General features: G+C 43.4%; 1 protein-coding gene across 4 annotated transcripts in view; it reads left to right on the top strand.

The window, feature by feature from the left end:
- LOC147017111 (potassium/sodium hyperpolarization-activated cyclic nucleotide-gated channel 2-like) overlaps positions 1-15,573 on the top strand; it is a 94,943-nt gene that overhangs the window by 16,018 nt on the left and 63,352 nt on the right. For all 4 annotated transcript variants that reach the window (XM_085846494.1, XM_085846495.1, XM_085846492.1 and 1 more), the window contains exons 4-6: positions 7,615-7,837; positions 8,330-8,536; positions 11,652-11,813. In XM_085846494.1, the coding sequence (XP_085702620.1) occupies positions 7,615-7,837; positions 8,330-8,536; positions 11,652-11,813 (592 nt within the window). The remainder of the gene's footprint in view (positions 1-7,614; positions 7,838-8,329; positions 8,537-11,651; positions 11,814-15,573) is intronic.

The raw sequence follows: 15,573 nt of genomic DNA, 5'->3' as shown, positions 1-15,573 counted from the left end.
TTATAAGCACTGTTCCAAACTTGGCTCGAGAAGCATCTTCTTAGAACTTGTATGGCATGACATTTGTGTCTGTAGGATACCTCATCACATTTACCTTGTCGTACATACATGCCCTCACACGCAGTCACCCAAACAAAAAATTTGTCCACAACCAAAATGAATCGAATAAGGCCAGGACTTGACATAATTTTACACGTAAGTGCTTACTCAGCACATCAACAGTTTGTTTTACAATCCACATTATTGCTGTCTCTGCCTATTTCAATTCAATTGTTAAGGCTGGAAGGATGGCCTGAAGAGGTATGCATACTCGTCTATTAGCTGTCTAGCCTGGATTTGAATCCCGACCAAGCTATAAATCGTCATCCTGGTTTTTCACAGGCAGGATGATTCATAAATGTGTGTGCCATCCCTCAGATAGATGTTAAGTGAGCATCCCATCTGCTGGCATTAGTTTGTGGATGTTAAATATCCCATGGTGTCCTTCGTGAAGAGTATGCAAGCTCTCGCTGGCACCATGGACAAATTACAAATTCCTGCCCTTACTACTTGGTCGAGCATCAGGCCTGGCTATCCAGTTTGTGAAGGACTTGAGACAAAAACTTCCCCTGGCCAACCCAACAAGAAGGTGGGAATAATTGATGCCGTTACCTGTTCAACCACAGCTACCCACAAGTTCCATGCCAGCAAGGGCTGGTTTGAGAACTTAGAAGATTCAGCCTCCATCATGTAAAATTAGTCAGTGAAGCAACATCGGCAGACCAGGATGCTGCGGAGAACTACCCACCGCAGCTCGTCAAACTAATCGAGGCGAAGGAATTTTTTCCGGAGCAGGCTTTTGACACTGATAAGAGGGTATTATTCTGGAAGAGGATGCCATATTTTACCTTCCTATCCAAGCAGGAAAGATGTGCTCTGGGGTTCAAGGTTGTTAATGATAATCTTACCCTTCTTCTATATGACAATGTAGCAGGCAACTTTGTTGCAAAGCCAATGCTGCTCTTCCGATCGCTGAATCCCCCTCCCCACTTCCCACTCCAACAGCATCATCACCCCGAGCTAATCTTGTGGTTTATATTTATGGCAGAGTCCCCGATCATCTCACCATTATGAAATAAATCGCCTCACCGTTTCGTAATAAATTAAAAAGGTAAAAGTCTTGGGTTTTGTCTTTTACCTCCACCACCGAAGGTGGAAGGAGGTTGTGTTTTCTCCTCTGTATCTTTATTTATTACTTGCCAAATCGAAGATTTTTTTTTTAGATCCTCGTAGAGGATCTCCAAGTCTTACTCACGTTGTTGTTCTTGTAGAATTTTTTTTTGTTTCACAGCCTACAGTTTTCATCGAAACTTCCTGAAACTTGGCATTTATATGTAAAAATTCCCTGCGCAGACAGCAACCATCTCTGATTTTGAAAATTCCTCCGAGAAAAAAAAGTTATGACATCAAAATATCTCCGCTAATGGAAATCGCCTAAAACATTATCTCCGAAACTAGGCAAGCTTTTTGAATTCTGTTTGCGGGAATCGAACAGGGCATAAGCAGAGATGAATTACCGCACTTATGATACATCACTATGACGTCATATCAATTTTTATGACGTTATTCCTATTTTTTTTTTTTTTTTGTATACCTTGGTCGAGGCTCGTATGAGAGCTAACACACAACTCACAGCAAGGAGGCATGAGACAAGAGGGGCGGGAGTGGAAGGGACAAAACAGTGGGGAACAGACACATTAGGTGAACTGTGGAAGGGAGAGGGATGGGGATGGGACGGGGAACATGGCGAAGAGAAGATGGACATTTCAGGGACTTTCAGGAAGGAAAGTAGGAGAAATGAAGGAAGTAGGCTTGGGTGGATTATCGGGGGTAGAAAAGATCGAGGATATGGATGGGGGAAGATAAGAGGTGGTGGTGAACAGCTGTTTTGAAAGCCTGGAGGGAAGAATGGGAAAGAATAGAGTGAGGAAGTTTATTCCAAAGGCGGGAAAAAAGAGGAATGAAAGAGTGAAGATGAGCAGTGATTCGTGATTTTGGTAGTTTTACCAGAAGGGGGTTGTTGGCGGACCTTGAGCGCCCTGTGGAAATGTGGTGGGGACAAATCGCAGAGAGAGAGCAGGGGGGGCAAGGCTGGAGAGGAGTCGGTAGAAGACAGAAAGACCACCGACCAACCTGCGGTGATTGAGTGAGAGGCCCAAAGACTCAGCTTCATTGCGGGAGATGCCGATGATCTTAAATGCCCTGGTTTCGACAGCGTGAAGCCAAGAAAGGTGGGAGGCAGGAGCACCAGCCCAGAGGGGAGAGCAGTACTCCATCAGGCTACGGACAAAAGCTTTGTAAGTGGTCAGGAGCTCAAGAGGGCCGAGGAAGGACTTAGCACGATGGAGGATTCCCAGTCGGCGACTGGCTTTTGAGCGAGGTTGGAAATGTGACTTTCCCAGGAAAGGTCATGGCAGATAGTGAGACCTAGAAGCTTGAAAGAAAAGACTTCTTCCAGAGGATTGTTGAGAAAGTGGATGGCGGTCCTTTCGAAACGGTCCTTTCGAAGAGACATAGTGAGAGTGTGAGATTTGTCTGGATTGAAAGACATGTTCCACGTGTTGGACCAGTTTGTGATTTTATCCAGATCTGCAGTGAGTGAAGAAGCTGCTGCTTGCCGGTCTGAGGGATGACAGATGGTACGGCAGAGGGTGGAGTCGTCGGCAAAGAGAAATAGAGGATTTTCCAGAGAGTCCGAGAGATCATTGATGAAAACCAGAAAAAGAACAGGGCCCAGAACGCTACCTTGAGGAACTCCAGCCTGCACAGGAAGAGGGGATGAAAGAACTCCATTTAGGGCCACACGTTGACTGCGACAGGAGAGGAAGTCTGCGAGCCATGAGTGGAGATGGCCTTGAATACCATGGGAAGAGAGTTTGGTGAGTAGGGCAGGGTGCCAGACTGTGTCAAAAGCACGTGATATGTCCAGGGATACGGCTCGGATTTCCTGTCTGGCATTGAGGACCTCCATCCATTGATGGGAGAGCAGAAGCAGCATATCCAGGGTAGAGTGACCTGGTCTGAAACCAAATTGATGATTGGAAATCAAGCCATTGGAGAAGAGGAAGGATTTCATATCTGAGGCGATGATGGATTCCATCACCTTGCTGATGATTGGGAGAAGGCTGATTGGTCTGTAGTTATAGGGATCTGTTTTTGCACCTTTTTTATGCAGGCAGTGATGTTAGCAGATTTCCAAGCAGATGGCAGATGACCTTGGGCAAATGAGAGGGTGAATAGAACAGAGAGAGGGTGAGCAAGAGCAGAAGAGCAGGCTTTGAGGACACGTGGGCTGATGCCGTCTGGACCGGTTGCAGAATCTGACTCGAGGTTTGAAAGCAAGCTCTCCACCTTGTCAGGAGAAAAGGATACAGAGTCCAGGGACAGTTGGGTGCGACTGGGTAAAGTGGGTAGAGATAGTGATGGGTTTAGGACACAAAATTTAGCTGCAAACACCGAGTTTAGATATTCAGCTTTATCACGTGTGGAATCAGCAGTGCGGCCATTTGAGGTAAGGGAGGGGATGGAGGGGGAACATACACCAGAAACAGATTTGATTAAACGCCACCAGGATTTTGAGGAGGGAGAGAGGTTTGAGAGTTCAGACTTGAGATGAGAAAGATGTTGTTTTCTGGCTCTCCTGAGGGTAGATACACACTTGTTCCGAGCTTTGTGGAAAGAACTGAGATTGCCCTCAGTTAGGTTTGCTTTCCATGAGGCAAAGGCAAGTTGTTTCAGGACAACTGCCTCGCCACAAGCTTCAGTAAACCAAGGGCGGGAGGAAGGGTAAGACAACTGAACACGAGAGGGGATAAATCTGTGCATGAGGGAGAGCAAGTTTCTTTGAAAGAATTCCCAGGATGAGTTGATGTTTGAGAAAGTAGTGATAGGAGACCAGTCTGTAAGTTTGATGGCTGCTCAGAGACCCTGCCAGTCGGCTTGAGTGAAATGCCAGACTCGACGGCGGTGAGGTGGTTCTCTGATAACAGCCAGAGAGATGTCCACTTTAACAAGGACGTGGTCAGAAGAACCAATTGGAGCGAAGGAAGAGCAGCAGATATTGTCAGGGAAATTTGTCAAAATCAGATCCAGAAGAGATGGAGTACCATTGGTTGAGATCCGGGTCGGGAAGTTGACCGATTGAGTCAGTCCCAATGAGTCGCAGAAAGCTTTTGCTGAGGTGCCATGGCAGGTGAGAGAGGTACCCACACCTAGCCAACTGGCGTGATGACAATTGAAGTCACCACATAAGAGGAAGAGAGAGTTTGGATGAGAAGATAGAAGATGGTCTTTTTTTTGACTTTTTGTTTCACAACCCAGAGTTTTCATCGGATTTTCGTGAAACTTGCCATGTATATGCAGAAAGCCCACGCGCAGACAGTAACCATCTCCGATTTTGGAAATTCTTCCTAGAAAAAAAGTTGACGTCATAATATCGCGCTAATGAAAATTGCCGATACCATTATCTCCGAAACTAGGCAAGCTGTTTGAATTTTGTTTACGGGAATCAAGCTGGGCATTAGCACAGATAATTTATCGCAAACCTGATGCATCACAATGACGTCATATTCATTTTTATGAGGTCATCATTAAGAGGACGAGGATCTTAGCTCATTCGAGCTTGTTCAAGTATATTGGTCAGTCGATTTTGTTTTTCTGTCTTTATTTCTCTGTTTGTCAATCGCCTGCAGGTTACAATTCTAAACTGATCATCATGAAACTTTGCCAAGTTGTCGAGGTCGTCTCAACTCAGAAGTCTATTGATTTTGAGGTCAATCTTGAGATCAAATTTCCAAAATAGTCATTTTTCATCCGATTGACTTGAACGTTGAACAGGATTTGCATATCAGGTTACTGAATTGGGAAACTAACTATATGAGGTCACAAGGTCAAAGGTCAAGCTTCTAAAATCAATTTCAATCTGAAGAATAATTAATTTTCATCCAATTGACCTGAGCTTTGATTAAGATTGTCAATTTTAATCTGAATGAAATGGAAAGGCCAAAGGTCAACAATTTAGGTGAGATTTCTAAAATCCTCAATTTTCATATGATTGACTTGAAATTTGAAGAGGATTTGCATATCAGGTTACTGAATTCAACCAATTTTTGAGGTCAACAAAGGCCAATTTTCTAAAATTGTAGATTTTCATCCAATTGACTTGGGATTTGAAGAGGATTTGCATATTTGGTCATTGAATTCAATCACCAATGATTTTTGAGGTCAAAGTTGTATGGATTTTGCAAGAATCATGCTCTGCACAATGTCTTCTTCTTATTTGTCTGTTTGTTTATCTGTGTACAGGATATCTCAAATAGCTTTGGATGAAATTTGGTGGAGAGAGGTGTGTGATGAGGATAAACTGATTTGATTTTGGTGAAGATCCAGATCCGGATCCGGCTACTAATATTTTTTTGGTGTGTGATTCATCACCATTGAGAGATAGGGCCAAAAATGATATATTGTTATGAATCTGGAAGCCATTTGCATACAGACAGCAGTCCCTAAGCTCAGTTATTTCGATAAGTATGTGTTTATCGTTGAAATGCCCATTAGACAGAAGGAGGGATTCTGTGTGTGTGCTGAGTTATTTTATAGTCAGGTTTATTACATTTACAACAACAACAACAACAACAACAACAACAACAACAACAATGGCACCGTCCCTCACTCAACACGGTCGCCATTGCCCACGTGTTTTTGGCTGAAGGCATGGGCAGAGCCTCCATCACCTCAGATCGAGGATCCGTGCCAAGGCAGGGCATGGGACATTTCCTCCAGCCAATGAGCGAAGGGTGAGCATCGCATGCGCGCCCCAGCCATGGGAGGCCAGCGTGCCAAAAGCTACTACAGAGCCTCTTCGGGAGGCGGGCCTCCGAGATGCCTCGACACACCCCTCGAGATGACCGTCCAATCAGGAGGTGAGTGGGAGGAAAAAGAAATCACTTCTACCTCAAGAGAGACAGAGGGTTGGTCGTTGTTGGAGCGGTCTGCAGTCTTGGTGGCGATTGACTTCATCTGCAGTCGTAGTGGCTTGGGCTTGGTCTCGGTCGTCGTCTGCGGCCCTTTGCGGTGGCTTCTCATGGTAGTGGTGGCCGAGCAGCCAGGGACGTGGGTCGTGGGTTCGAGTTCCACTGTGGTGGTTTGGAGTCGGTGTGACCGCATGAGGCGGGAAGGTACCCCGGCCCGGCTCTGCCAAATAAAGACCCACGGGATCCATTTTCGTGTGTGTGTGTGTGTGTGTGTGTGTGTGTGTGTGTGTGTGTGTGTGTGTGTGTGTGTGTGTGTGTGTGTGTGTGTGTGTGTGTGTGTGTGTGTGTGTGTGTGTGTGTGTCCGTGTCCGTCCGTCCGCGGGCCCCGTCTGTAAGTAGAATTGTTAAGTGCCTTGTACATTGTGAATTACATTTCTTATTCGTGATAACTCTGCTCTGTGTATCCCTCCCCGATTATTGCCTTTTGTAAAATAAACCCCTGTGTTAAATGTTCCAGTTCGTCATCAGTGTTTTTCCTTCATTGACCCAGCACTGTGCGTATTGAGAATTAGTGAGGCCGTTTGGGCCGGTAAGTTGTCATTGGGTCCGACGGACTCTGGTAATTCCGCTCGGTTACACTGGACCGAGGTCGCTAGAGCGACCTGGTTCGACAGAGTCCGTCGAAGGTGTGGTTTCCCCGGTAGCTGGACTGCGTGGTTATTTAAGTATATTGGAGATCGAGACAATTAACACTACGCCACGCAGTCTCAATATTGGCGTCCACGGTCCGCTAAGGGACCCGTGACCTTTGGAGTTGTCCGAGAGTCACGACCTAAATTCCGGGTGTTCTGTGGGAGACATCTCTACTGCTCCACCTAGTGGTCGTTTATCACCGCCGAACCCCGGCCCACAACAATATAGCATCATAGCTCAAGAAGTTGTGGATGGATTCAGATAAAACTTAGTGTTCAGGTTGCGTGTGTGACAAGGGCGAATTTATTCGATTTTGGTGAAGATCTGATTCCAGATCCAGACACGGTAATTTAAAATTTTTTAAATTGATTCTTCACCATTGAGTGGCCAAAAACGATATATAGCATGATATTTCAAAAATGTATTGGGCCTGATATGTTTTTGTGGATAAGGCATTGCATTGTGGAGGTATGCACTCCACGAAGTGCCCTTTTCGTTTTATTCTGTATTTCTTTTATTTACATGTTTTTTCCAATGTCAACATGCTTTATATACATTTACATGTTTATTTCAATTGTGATGTGTTTTTTTTTTTTCTGGCTGCTGCCAACCTTCCTCTATCTTTTTCTCAATGCTCAGGACCTAAACCCCGTTTTCCCATTGGCCCTAGGTTTTAACTATCGCTGTTTTAACTATTGCGGCATTTTCCAAGAACGTAATCCCCACAGTATTTCAGAGTTTACTGTATTCTAGAGTCCAGATAATCCAACTTTTTTTATGAAACGAGTTGATATGATAAATAATTCTGAATAAACATTAAGTCTTGTAATGAACAACGTCATTTCCAATGTTTCAAATGTCAGCAAATCCTGGTACCAATCCCTTTACCTTTTATTTTTATTCATCTTAGGTTCTACTGGGATCTAACAATGCTGCTGCTCATGGTGGGGAACCTGATAATCATCCCTGTGGGAATCACTTTTATAAAGGAGGAGATGACCACTCCCACTCCATGGATAGTCTTCAACATTGTCTCTGACACCTTCTTCCTCATTGACTTGGTGCTCAACTTCCGCACAGGCATTGTGGTTGAGGACAGCACTGACATCATCCTCAATCCATGTAGGATCAAGGTCATTTGATTTCTACCGATATGCTGATACCATTTTGTCTATGGGTTTAGTTGTATCCTTTGCTTAAACTCGTGTGATGGTTTGTACCTTGAACTCGTGTCAATGGATTTTGATGTGCTTTTGGTACACGTGAATTGAGGCTCATCTAAGAGCATCTAACACCAGTCAGGTGCATTCTTACTAATGCTGGGCAGAGACTCAGACTTTTCAGTTGCTTTTGGTTAGACTTCAATGCAAATCTACGCTGGACTTAACGAACAAGACGAGTTCTTCATTCTTCATTTTTTTGCTCGTCTACTGTTGTACAAGGGTCAATGTATCTTGTGTGCTTACTTTTATGTTCGGGTTTATATTTTTAACATCCACATCTTCACATGCTGACCTAACGATCAGCACTTGGGAGAGAACATCTGGTATTTCAATGGAGATTTTATTTTATCATTTGGATATCCTGTAACTTGATTTGCCCTTGCTTTCACTTCTTCCCTCCAGACAAAGTACCTTCACACCTGGTTTCTTGTGGACTTTCTCTCCTCCATCCCTGTGGATTACATTTACCTCATCGTACAGCGGGGTATTGATGCCGAGTTGTACAAAACTGCACGTGCTCTCCGGATTGTGCGCTTTGCCAAAATTCTCAGCCTTCTTCGTTTGCTACGTCTCTCACGCCTCATTAGATACATCCACCAGTGGGAGGAGGTGAGAATTTTGAGGACTGACATAGTCAAGTACAAATTAACTTGTGGTGATCATTATTGTGCCTGCACTGCAACTTTCTTGTGGTTTAGTGTGAGGGTTTCTGCCATCAGGAATCCAGCATAAGAAGAGGATATTTGGTCCATTATGCCTGTGTCATATCTGTATCTCACATGCTGCAGCTAGTGTCAATTATACAACAAGCCCCAAGCAGGAGAATTTGGCATGGAACCGTCAAAGACCTGCTCTTTTCGAGATCTGTAATGTGCATCACCTACCGAAATGCAGATGGGACAGCGAGCTTTATATCCCTAGGTGAAGGCACCATTTACTGTATCGATAGCTTGTGTGTGTCGGTGTGTCTCCTTCATAATAACTCCAAAACCATGACACATAGGGGCCCCATACTTTGCATGCATGCTCACATAACAAAAAAGTGCATTCATGAAAATTGGGTGTTTGGGCACCCTTCTTGAAGAAAATTAATGGCTTACCCCCATGTAAGGCTTATCCTCGGTCAGCACAACTTTGCCTCGCAAGGGTCTTAGCGCCAATATTGATTCAGCCTGTTCTTCCATGCCTTCCCTTGGAAACACGATTTACTCTCACAAACTAATTTAAGTATATAATTGAAACGCTGTATTATATCAGATTTTAGAATCGCATCTCGTGGACTAAATAAGTGTCAAGATCTAGAGTGAAATCTGAAAATTAAAACAAATTTGCGATTTTTATAACAAAGTGTATTTATTTTAGCAAAGCAATAAACTTTAACTTGTTATACCGGTTGAAAGATGATATCGAGTGAAGAAAAGATTAATGAATGTGCATAAAGTGCAACTTCATGAAGCGCAATAAAAATAATTAACCAGTGGGATCAAAGATGATATTGCAAGGGGTCCTTTTTTCAGCAATTTTGAATGCAGCTTGTTATTTTTTTTTCCACCATTTTTGTGTGATCTGCTTTCTTTATAAAAGATTAATATATACTTTACAGTAGAAAAAAAACTTCAAACTTCGACTCAAACCTCGTGTTCCAAATTCCACCATGTTGGTTTGATCTGGCAAGGCATTGACTGACATTTTATGTGTTCTTTGTATGAATTGAATTTTGCTAATTTTTCATTTTAATTCCATATTTAAACAACTATATTTAAAGGTAAGTCTTTGTCGTTCTCCTTTTCAGGTACTTATCCAGGCTGATCCTAATGTCAGTTATAAAGTAGTAAATAATGATGTCCGAGTGCATTGTGCACACATGAAGTGGATACTGTTCCGGATCGGTGCCGTGCCCAAAGATGATGTTATTGAGAGGCTGTGAATCGATACATTTTAAATCCTTGCTCTCATCGATTAGAACATCAAACACCATAGAACCCTGTCATTTAAAGAAAATTAAATAATGAGCTACCATGTGCTGTCTGTCAATGATGAGCAACACTGTCATGTTTAACTCTCGAGCAGTCAAAGATCCTCCGTGGGGGGGGGGGGGGGGAGGAGGGGTGTTAAATATCATGGCAAGGTTAGCTTTGGTGTTAGTTGCTCTCTCCCACCTGTCTTTCCCTTTCCCCATTCTCTCTCTCTCTCTCTCTCTCTCTCTCTCTCTCTCTCTCTCTCTCTCTCTCTCTCTCTCTCTCTCTCTCTCTCTCTCTCTCTCTCTCTCTCTCTCTCTCTCTCTCTCTCTCTCACACACCCCTCTCACTTAATATTCCCGTCCGTCAGCGAAGCAACAGGTTGTATTTGCTCGTATGACAGATGGGAACTTGCAGCAAGTGCTATTTTAACTTTTAGGACCTAAACTCTTACGTTTGTTTTTAATTTAGACAATCAGGTATGTGTGCGATGTAAACTATGCAAGGAACTTTTATACATTAGGAAACGACTGCAAAGGAGACAAGTTGGTTCGTCATGACTGTCTTGAATTATTCGCAATATAATGATGTAATCTATCACTGTACTGCTATGTATGAGTACTAATGTCATTCTTACCATTGACTTAAACATCAGCATGTCCTGATAATTAATTTAGTTATCACATTTCCTTTTTAGGTGGGGAACTTGGGCAGCATGATGGTGCACAATGGCTTACTCTTTTAGAGATGCAGTTGTTGGGATATTTAATGTCCGTAACTTGAATGCAGATGGACAGCCAAACATCCACTCTTAAGTACAATGTACTCCAAGAAGCAGTTGCCCTGGTAGTACTGCTTCAAAACTGCTGTTTGTGTCATGTTTGACTCCACAGGAAGCAGAGCAGCTCGTACGCTATCTCACAACCTAAATGCAGACGGACAGCCGACAACACCCGGCCTTCCATAGAGGTCTTTTGTCCAAGCACTTAACAATTGAGCTTGATTATGCTTTGAATACAGTCTTGTGAACATATTTTGCAGTTCCTTTGGTCACGTATCACAAAATGAACAACTTCGCAACAGTCAGTGTTGCAAATCGTGGGGAAATCCTTACAAGTTACATCATTGGAAGTTGGGGGTGGAGTAGTGGAGGCGAAGCAGGGTAGTGGTGTACTCTGTGCATTACAACTGTAAAGTGAAAAAGTCCTCCTGAAGCGTATTTTTTACGAGTGCTGTAAACGCCAATTGATATACATTGAAATGATGTGTTTGGTACGCAGCTCGTGTGAACAAAGCATTGTTTACTTTCAGTTGAATAGAGATAACTCCATAACATTCCAAAATCTTTCATAACCTCTCTCTCATTGCCTCTTTATTCAAGGTTTTTTTATTTTTATTTTTTCTTAACACAGTAACATAAGGCTGAACTTGTCCATAACTCACATGCAGCACAAAGACATTTGTAGATGTCAGTGTACTTTTTCAGTATTGGCTGGGGACAGAGAGAAGTGGAGTATCGTTGTCAGGGCAGGGCAGAAGATACAAAGGGAAGAGAAGAAGAAGTGTTCTTTAATTTGAATTGCAAGGCTGTATGTAACTAGACAATGTACAAGCACAGCGTTTATAGGCAATTGGAACCTGGGTTTCCAGATCATGAGAAAGGGGCTCAAATGGAAACGCTCTCCATGCCAAACAGGCTTTCTTATGTCGTCCGAGTTTGTTGTACCGAGACGATTACGTGTTCTCAATGGTCTTGTGTGCTGCAGATTTTTCACATGACCTACGACCTTGCGAGTGCTGTGATGCGAATTTTCAACCTTATTGGCATGATGTTGCTTCTGTGTCACTGGGATGGCTGCCTGCAGTTCCTTGTGCCAATGCTGCAGGAATTCCCTCATGACAGTTGGGTGGCCATTAACAGGATGCAGGTGAGTTCTGCAGGAATGCTGCATCCGATGCGTGCGGTAATTTAGTGTGTTCTATTTCTCATTGTGGATAAAAGAGCTTCAGTGTGGAAACACCCTCGTTAGAACATTTGTAAGTGGATACTATAACACGAGAAAAGCTGAAGAATTGAGTTGAGCTATAACACCTTAGCTTACTCAGGGGCAAGGCAGAGACATGAAGTTTTCAAGGTGGAAATAACTGAAGCATCATGGGGAAAAAGGATTTCTTCCGTTTCACACTGGATTCCCACCTTGGCAGAAGAGCACAGAATACGCAACACGAGACATTGCTGACAATAACAACAACATCCAATAACATACGAGGAAGTACGGATATAGCGAGTGGTATAGTACAGTCCGTACTATGTCATTTCATAATCTATGCAGCCATTTCATAATCATTTAAATAATTTAATGGCAATAACATTTCCCATATCAACGGGAGATAATGTGTGATTCTCACCGGCTTGAAGTCTTCTGTTGGTATTCCTTATTATTCTGATTCATCAACCTGTGCTGGAATGATGTTGAGTATTTTGAAGATTACCATTCTTCAAATCTGCTATCCATTTGTCTGTCACTGGGTTTTGTTTGCTTGGAAAAGACAAAATGTTTTTTTAGTGTCTTTATCAAACATGAGATAAAGGAAGCAGGAAATTTCTTTCAAACCTTTTTTTTGTATACAGGGTCAAGACTCATGGAAGAGCAAGAACACTGAATGGATCAGGATGCAATGGAACAAAAGCAACATTAGAGAGGGGAAAAACACCAACACCAGGGTTGAAGGACAAAATAGAGAGAGACTTGGATAAATAATGGAAATTGAAGGGGGGGGGGTGGAGGGAATTAACTGTAGGGGAGGATGCATAGGGTGGACAAGATGGATAGTGGATAAAGAGGAGAAGCAAACTCTCAGGAAGGAAAAACTGGAAATTTGGAAATTGATGGGCTTGGGGATGTGGTTAATGGGGGTACCAGGTGCACAGGCGAATAGATCACATGGACCGAGATTGGTGCTGCACAGACATCAATTTCATTGATGGGTGCTGGTCGTCAATACTCATGGCCCTCACGGCTGCGCACAGTTGGGGGGTTATCGTCGACATGCGTCATAGTCCATTTCGCCATTGAACATCGGGTCTGGTGGCTCGTCCGCACCGCTATTCTCATCAGTCGTACGCTCATCGCTAAGCAGCTTAAGGCAGTTGCCTCCTATGGCAGGGAGTGGGTTTTCACCCACCTTGGGCAAACTTGTAGGAGGGTGCCACTTGGCTTGTTTTGTGGGGACTTTGATTACCTTTGTAGATGGCCAGATTCATTAGTGTCATTTTCCTACTTCGGTAGATCCCTACCAAAAGGGCAAAAGGTGGAGAATGAAGCATTAAGGAAGCACAAAGTGGCCCTACTTGAGGATCTCGTGATCGCCCTCCAGCCTGTTGTCAGATGCACAGAAATTTGTGCGCTGGTGGGCGTCTCGTAACAAGACGCAAATCCAGCCGCATCCATTTTGCTCCGACCTCGGGCTCTTGCCTCAGCGGAGTAGGATGGTGACCCACCAGAAGGGGTCTATTTGGCTGATTGGCAAGCTTATATTCCGGCTACCAGGATGCGAGACCAACTCCTTTCGTAGCTCGACTTCGATACTAGGGCCGAGGTAATCGACATTCCCAAACAGAGCTGAAAAGCCCGCGTCGTGACGTGATCCCTGGGAGCCAGAGTGCAAATCCTGCCACCAACCTCCTAATAAGAAGTAACCCAACTGCAGGAGGGCGTCCACAGACACAGTTGGGCACTAGATATGGATGGCCGTTGCCTCACAAGGAGCTCCTCCGCCCTTTGACAGGTTTTGTTTTTAATCCTGCTGGGTGTCCATATCATACACCCTCCTCACCAGAAAACCTGGTGGGGGAGACGGTTTAGTCACCGACAACCCAACCATGAGACAGGTTAGTACAGGTTTTCATGATACCTGCAGCAAGTCACAGATGTAATCTCACCTGACCTGTTCCACCTCGTTTTGTCATAACCCGTCCACATTTTGAAATAGCGTGAGATCTGTCGATTTTGGCCCCATCTCTCAATGGTGAAGAATCACTTTAAAGGTTGTAGTAGTCGGATCCGGATCCAGATCTTCACCAAAATCTAATTAGTTCGTCCTTGTCACACACCCAACTTGCCCACTAAATTTCATCCAAGTCCGTCCACAAGTGTTTGAGATATCCTGCACACAAACAAACAGGAATGAAAACATAACCATCTTCCACCTTCGGTGGCGGAGGGAATTACAAAACGCACACAAAGCCATGTCGTAATTGTTTCATTTCATGTAGTCTGTAGTCTGTATCAACACTTGCTATGAATCACAATCACATGCTATTGCATGTATCGAGAGGCCTATTCTTAAAATTGCTCTCGGTATGCAGCATGTCGGTTTGGATGTACGGTGAGTAAAACTCGCCGGTGAAGGTGGACTTTTCTAACGATCTGTGTGTTATTAGCTATAATCATGTTTCACTAACGAGTACTGGTACATATATTTGGCTACTCATTGGTAAAACGTGCTCTATTTTGACCCTCCTCCTCCTCCCAACCACCACAGACAATTTGGCATTCATTCATCGAGTTCCGTTTCTTTTGAAAATGTTGATCCTAAAGTCTGTAGTACATGATGAATAATTTTCTGTCGTATCTTCATTTTATGACTAGTAAGCATGCGGCCGTGCGTATCCGTCGCTTCGCTGATGGATTTAATCAAAACGCGGCATGTTGTACTTCACAAACATATTGCACGTCTATCTGTGAATCTCAATGAGGACGTAAAATGAAGGAAAACACATGAAAAATGGACCTTTTATAAGGACCTTATAATGTTGTTGTTGTCATGGTTGCTGTTTGTACGCTCCTTCCGTGTCCTTTAAAGGTTTCCTGCTGTCGTAGAATAATAAATGTTACCGGTCACGTTGGAACCACTGCATTAAGCTGCAATTACTGTTCCATTGTTATCATTATTATTATTATTATTATTATTATTATTCAGTAACAAAAAACAGGCTTTTAAAATACACATTTATGATTGAACAGACATGAGTTTTTGTTCAAAGTTAATCGATTTAATTATTAGCTGACACACAGTGGACGTTTCACCTTTTAGTAATAGATTATTCATTTTATAAAGAACTACAATGCCACTTAAACTGAAGCCATCAATATACTGAAAAAAATCCACACCGTGGGATGGGCGACGCTCACACCCTTCCATATCGGTCACATCACTCCCTCACACAGTTGGGCCACCAATCCCCCCTCCCCCCAACCTCCAGATGTATTGATGCCACTGTATGCGTGCACACCTCTCGGCTGTCTGCCAGCCCCACCTACGATGCCGAGATCATCGGTTCAGATATGTCAGATACTGTATGGAGTTGATGTGACCAAAAAAAAAAAAAGTATTTAGAAATAAAATTAAAAAATACATTCACCAAGACTTTCAAAGCCTGCATGAAAGAGCTGATCAGCGTCAGCACGTTCCAAGTTCTTACAAAGCTAAAGTTAACAACCTGAAAGAAACGCACCAGATTATCTTTGCATCATGTGTGGTCAAAATCAAATAATCCGAATACATGTTGGTGCTGTGTGCATACAAAATCAATCCCTTTGGAATATCGATTGAATAGAATAACTATCAGACACAAGTACACGCAGAGGGTCTGGCCTCCCTCCACCCACTTTTCAATGATTGTAA

The sequence above is a fragment of the Eptatretus burgeri genome, chromosome 11, assembly GCF_056783735.1.
Source record: "Eptatretus burgeri isolate ZD-2024b chromosome 11, Ebu_testis_v1, whole genome shotgun sequence".
NCBI lineage: Eukaryota > Metazoa > Chordata > Myxini > Myxiniformes > Myxinidae > Eptatretus > Eptatretus burgeri.
Note: the sequence above shows the minus strand (reverse complement) of the source record. Positions and strands in the feature narration are given on the sequence as shown.